The sequence below is a fragment of the Erpetoichthys calabaricus genome, chromosome 3 (assembly GCF_900747795.2).
Source record: "Erpetoichthys calabaricus chromosome 3, fErpCal1.3, whole genome shotgun sequence".
Lineage (NCBI taxonomy): Eukaryota > Metazoa > Chordata > Cladistia > Polypteriformes > Polypteridae > Erpetoichthys > Erpetoichthys calabaricus.
Window position 1 is genome coordinate 255,206,601 of NC_041396.2, and position 6,692 is coordinate 255,213,292.

A 6,692-nucleotide genomic window follows, 5' to 3' on the forward strand; every position below is an offset into this window, starting at 1 on the left:
TGCAGATTTCATTTTCCAACAGGACCTGGCACCTGCACACAGTGCCAAAGCTACCAGTACGTGGTTTAAGGACCATGGCATCCCTGTTCTTGATTGGCCTGCAAACTCGCCTGACCTTAAACCCATAGAAAATCTATGGGGTATTGTGAAGAGGAAGATGCAATACGCCAGACCCAACAATTCAGAAGGCCACTATCAGAGCAACATGGGCTCTCATAACACCTGAGCAGTGCCACAGACTGATCGACTCCATGCCACGCCGCATTGCTGCAGTAATCCAGGCCAAAGGAGCCCCAACTAAATATTGAGTGCTGTACATGCTCATACTTTTCATGTTGATACCTTTCAGTTGGCCAACATTTCTAAAAATCCTTTTTTTGCACTGGTCTTAATTGATATTCTAATTTTCCGAGATACTGAATTTGGGACTTTCATTAGTTGTCAGTTATAATGATCAACATTAAAAGAAATAAACATTTGAAATACATCAGTCTGTGTGTAATGAATGAATCTAATACACAAGTTTCACTTTTTGAATGGAATTACTGAAATAAATCAACTTTGTCATGATATTCTAATTTTATGACCAGCACCTGTATGTGTACCAAGTTTCAGGAAAATCGCTCCAGCCATTCGGAAGTGATATTGGAACATACACACACACTGACATGTATTTATTTATACTGTACTGTGCAAAATTTTTAGGCAGGTGTGAAAAAATGATGTAAACAAAGAGTGCTTTCAAAAATGGAAGTGTTAATCATTTATTTTCATCAATCAACAAAATGCAGTGCATGAACAAAAGAGAAATCTAAATCAAATCAATATTTGGTGTGACTACCCTTTGCCTTCAATACAGCATCAATTCTTCTAGGTACACTTGCACACAGTTTTTGAAGGAACTCGGCTGGTAGGTTGTTCCAAACATCTTGGAGAACTAACCACAGATCTTCTGTGGATGTTGGCTTCCTCACATCCTTCTGTCTCTTCATGTAATCCCAGACACACTCGATGATGTTGAGATCAGGGCTCTGTGGGGGCCATACCATCACTTCCAGGACTTCTTGTTCTTCTTTACGCTGAAGATAGTTCTTAATGACTTTGGCTGTATGTTTGGGGTCGTTGTCCTGCTGCAAAATAAATTTGGGGCCAATCATACGCCTCCCTGATGGTGTTGCATGATGGATAAGTATCTGCCTGTATTTCTCAGCATTGAGAACACCATTAATCCTGACCAAATCTCCAACTCCATTTGCAGAAATGCAGCCCCAAACGATCAAGGAACCTCCACCATGCTTCACTGTTGCCTGCAGACGCTCATTATTGTACCGCTCTCCCTGCCCTTCGACGAACAAACTGCCTTCTGCTACAGCCAAATATTTCAAATTTTGACTCATCAGTCCAGAGCACCTGCTGCCATTTTTCTGCACCCCAGTTCCTATGTTTTCGTGCATACTTGAGTCGCTTGGCCTTGTTTCCACATCGGAGGTATGGCTAATTGGCTGCAACTCTTCCATGAAGACCACTTCTGGCCAGACTTCTCCAGACAGTAGATTGGTGTACCTGGGTCCCTCTGGTTTCTGCCAGTTCTGAGCTGATGGCACTGCTGGACATCTTCTGATTTCGAAGGGTAATAAGCTTGATGTGTCTTTCATCTGCTGCACTAAGTTTCCTTGACCGACCACTGTGTCTATGATCCTCAGCGTTGCCCGTTTCTTTGTGCTTCTTCAAAGGAGCTTGAACAGCACATCTTGAAACCCCAGTCTGCTTTGAAATCTTTGTCTGGGAGAGACCTTGCTGATGCAGTATAACTACCTTGTGTCTTGTTGCTGTGCTCAATCTTGACATGACATGGAACTGTCTTCCACAACCTCACCTTGGTAGCAGCGTTTGGCTGTTCCTCACCCAGTTTTAAGTCTCCTACACAGCTGTTTCTGTTTCAGTTAATGACTGTGTTTCAACCTACGTGTGACATTGATGATCATTAGCACCTGTTTGGTGTAATTGGTTGATCACACACCTGACTAGAATCCTACAAAATCCCTGACTATGTGCAAGTGTACCTATAAGAATTGATGCTGGTTTGAAGGCAAAAGGTAGTAACACAAATATTGATCTGATTTTACATTTTTCTTTTGTTCGCTCATTTTGCATTTTGTAAATTGATAACAATAAACAATCATTTATATTTCTGAAAGCATTCTTTGTTTACAGCATTTTTTCACACCTGCCTAAAACTTTTGCACAGTACTGTATATGTATATATGTACATGTCTGTCTAATTAGCCCGTAACACCTCAGAGTAATAATAATTCCCTATGCTTGCTTTAAGTTTTTTTAAAATTTCAAAATAGCATTTAGGGTGAATGAACGATACTATGGTCTATAGCTCCACTTCCACGTGACATGTGCATCCTCATCTGATCTTTGGAAATCTTGTTACCTTTAATGGATACCATTGCAGAGTTTTTTGTTTTTTTTTAATTAAATACATTACAGAGCTCAAGCAGTGTAGTCTATGAATTCATTGGAGTCTTAAAGGCCTACATTTAAGCAATGAGCAAGGGGATGTTGAAAGTTGAATTGTTCACTTGACATTTGTAAAAGGTTTTGTCTAGCAATATATGTAAAATGCAACTGTTTCTCTTCCTCAGGTATGAGCTGCCAGCTCCTTCATCTGGCCAGAAGAATGACATTACTGCTTGGCAGGAGTGTGTAAACAACTCCATGGCACAGCTGGAACACCAGGCTGTTCGTATTGAGAATTTAGAACTCATGCTGCAATATGGTAGCAATGCATGGAAGCTTTATAATGAGTAGGTGTTCAAATAAGTCTCTAAAAAATATAAACAATTCTCATTCTCTCCTTAATGCACAATTGTACCCACCCTACTTGATTCATTCATTTGGCTGATTTATTAGAAGCTGGTTGTGCACAGCAGTATATTATTTGCTCATTCAGTATGCCTTCATCTTATGTAGTGCCTATGTGACAAAACGCCCTGACAAAGTATTTTTTATACACATTTTTCTCACAGGTATATTAAGTGAGTTAAATAACACTATAAATCCGTTGTGGGATTGAGTCTGTAACTTTCTGGTTCCCTGTGTCTTCTTTAATATAGAGGCACACTTCTGCATGTTCAGCTAATGAGTTTAAGTCGACTACAAATTAACAAACTGTGTCCTCTTCTTTGTGACAGCAACCTGGTACATTTGATTGAGCAAACACAGAAGGAGTTACAACGGTTCAGGTAAGGAATTCGTCACAGATAAAGGACTTCCAGGTCTCCATTGCATTTGGCCTATTGTTGGGCCATCTAAGGTGGCTGGCTTTTGCTTACCAAATATTTCTTTGTTGTTTGTGTTTATGTATAGAATGTCGGAGTGTGGAGGAATATAACTGTAGATAAGTGCCACCATGCTCTGGACATTTTAGTATCTGATCTGATATTGCAGTAGTTACTGAGGCAGGTGTGATTTAGCTGTCACCCATTTGAGCTGCCTTTCCCTGTTGTCTATAGAGTGCGTGTAGACTGTCCTCCTTGGAAAGACGGGATCTGTAATGTTTAGGTATTTTGGTTATTGTGAATAGAATGTATAATCTATTTAACATTCATGTGTTTATGTGTCTTTAATTGTACTTTGGCCTTAAAGTCTTATGGTCAGAAAACACTGTTTTTCTCTTAATTTCAATTTAAATATTTCATATCCAAGATTCAATGAGCTTCAGACAAATTGAGAAGTGGCAGAATTGTACTTTTTTTTTTTTTCTTCATGTATTAGATGTTAGTAACTCACTGTGTGCTTTTCTGCTCTGCTGCTTTTTATTATTTGTAATTACCACTGCTTCAGTTTAGAGTATAGAAATGTGTATGTATTTGATAAATGGCTAATAGATACAGCCAATCAGCACAGTGAAAAATAAGAATATTATTACAAGGTAGCTTAACAACGGAGTGGTTCTCTATCTCTGTTTTCTTGTTTGCAGAAAGCAGATCCAGGATTTAAACTGGCAGAGGAAGAATGATCAACTTTCAGGAGGAGCAAAGCTTCGGGAGCTCGAGTCCACGTAAGTGTGTGCTACTGTTATGAGAGGATTAGTGTATGCGTAGGTCAGTTGTTCTGAAAGCAGTGGTCACAGTAGAGGGTGGTAAGAGACAAGAAAGAACAATGATTTTGACTTTGTTGAGGAAAGAAAGAATGAAATCTTACACTGTCAATTTTCAAAGGTGTAATAGTAATAAATACAGCAAAGTGATAAAGTTTAACTTTAATCTTCAATCTAAATTATGTCATAATTTGAACATCAAGCAGCGCTAATGTGAATAGCTCTGTAGTGTTTCTATGGGTATTAGGACTGGAAACTACTTATACAAATTCCAACATGAACACTTCAGATTATATTGCAGTTTAATTATAAAGTTGAAAAGAAGTATGTTCATATAGCAGTAAATGCACAAGACAATCAAGTAAAAAGAGAGAAATCCAGTAAACAATGAGTATTAGAAGCATGTTGTTAAAACCTATTGTTAAAACCTAAGTATTTTAATATGAATTTGTAGCTGTACGTTTGCCATGTTAACAAATCACAATATACAGAAACGGTGCCCAAATTACACATACAAGCCCATTCTTTCCAGTATTGTTTTGTAACCGGCTTTCACTTAACATTCAAACACATACTTTCACGCTTAATGCATAAATTTCCTTTTTAGGAGGTTTAGCTTTGTCTTAATTTCTGCTATATTAAAATGTTGCTTCTGCTTTTAATGGTTAATGATTATTAATTGATCAAAAAGTCTGATCATCAAAATGAAAATTTGCATCCCCAGTAGGAACCGTGCATCTTGCAATAACAATCCATAGCTGTGTCCCATTCTATTAATTCAGGCCATTTTAAGGGGACTTCCAAACTCAAAGTGGTTACTTCATGTCTGTTGGGTAGATGTCTCTATGTGGGATTTGCCAAAGTTACCCACTAACTCCACACATCTGAAGGATGCTGCAGTGGCCATTTTAAAGTCAACAGTTAACAAACCTGCAAGTCTTTGGAAGGTGGACGATAAACTGGAGTTGACTGAGTTAATCTCAAATAGACATGCCAAGAATATACAAATTCCAGGCATATACTGACTGAGCTTTTGTTCTAACCTGGCCACCTGGAGCTTTGAGGCAGAAATGCTAACCACTGTCCCAGCCAGCTGTCCTAGACAGGCTACCATAGTTATTGCATGTGTTCCTGATAACTCGTACAGTGGCTGCTTATTAACAGGCTGTTTTCCTGTTAGAGTCATTAGGTCCAGCTTTTGTATTTGCATAGTTGTATAAAGACCAACAAATTTGAAACCAATCTATAGGATCATGTACACCCATGGGACAGTGTTCTTTTATGATGTTCCCTGGTCCAGAGTAAAAACACCTCCATTCACACCGCTAAACTGATTCAAGACATGGTTTTGTGGATACCTGGCTGAACTCAGATGTCCACCATTGTTCTGTAGTCACCAAATTTAAACATCATTGTAACTTTGGGAAGTTCTAGAGCACAGATTATTAAGTAGATTTCTACCTTCTTCATCCCTCAAAGAATTCAATGCCTTTGTTTTGAAAAATGGGGCAGTATCCCATACTTGCAGTTCAGGAATTGTGTGACTGCATTCCAAGAAGGATGCTTTAAAGGCAAAGGGTGGTTGTGCTTTGTATTAAGTCCTCCTTATTATGTTGTTAGATGTTTTTGTTATTTTGTCCATCTGTCATAAAAATGTTTATATAATTCAGCTTGAGTTGTAATGTTAGCACTACTAAAAATGATTCTGACAGCACATTTCCAGGAAATGCTAATTAGTAAACTGTCTGACTGTAAGTGGTTTTAACTACATAAAAGTACTTTTGAGTGCCATAAAAATAGAAATATTCTCTATGGGGCATTAAAAAGTATCTACCTCACTTTTATGTAATATTTATGAGGACTGTATTTTAACTGGAAATTGTATTTTTTTCCGAGCAGATGGGTATCACTGGTCAGCAAGAACTATGAGATTGAACGAGCTATTGTCCAGCTGGAGAATGAAATTTATCAGTTGAAGCAGCAGCATGGGGATGAGAACAAAGAGAACATCCGTCAAGAATTCTGAGTGACCACATGTTTGCTGACGGCTGCTAAATGCATGGGGCACAGCTTCTGAGAGTATGGGATTTCTAAGAGAAACCGTTGAAGCTATGAAATGACTGCTAAAGCTGTGCGAATAGCCCTTCGAGTTAAGAGTGTTAATGATGTAGAAATATGAACTCCTTCCTCTCCCAACATTAGATACTTTAATAATACTGGCTGCCATCTAAATGGAGGGACACTTTTATTTTTATAAATATCCACAAGATGTTTTTCATATCATGGTAAAATTGTGCTTCTGTCATGTCCACCTTTGTATGGAATTTTAATATAAAAAGTGCTTCAATACCTGTGATTTCTGCCCCATTTTTTATGAAGGTCTTCATTTTGCTTTCATTTCATTTAATGAGAGTTAGAAACTGAATGCTTTGAGAAGTGGTACACCGATAATTGTTCTTAAACCTTAGCAGTGGATATTAGCACTAAAATACTGCAATTCAGCAAGTGAGGTTTTTTTTTCTCTCATATTTCATAAAATTTGTTTACAAAACCTTTTTTTCTTATTAGGTGTTTGCTTGTC

The 6,692-nt window shown here is 38.0% G+C and overlaps 1 protein-coding gene across 1 annotated transcript in view; it reads left to right on the top strand.

Annotated features, from left to right (window-relative positions):
• bcas2 (BCAS2 pre-mRNA processing factor) overlaps positions 1-6,467 on the top strand; it is a 33,034-nt gene extending 26,567 nt beyond the window's left edge. The window contains exons 4-7 of the mRNA XM_028798091.2: positions 2,655-2,816; positions 3,204-3,254; positions 3,992-4,072; positions 6,011-6,467. Of these exons, the coding sequence (XP_028653924.1) occupies positions 2,655-2,816; positions 3,204-3,254; positions 3,992-4,072; positions 6,011-6,137 (421 nt within the window). The 3' untranslated portion in view covers positions 6,138-6,467. The remainder of the gene's footprint in view (positions 1-2,654; positions 2,817-3,203; positions 3,255-3,991; positions 4,073-6,010) is intronic.
• The last annotated feature ends 225 nt before the right edge of the window (positions 6,468-6,692 follow it).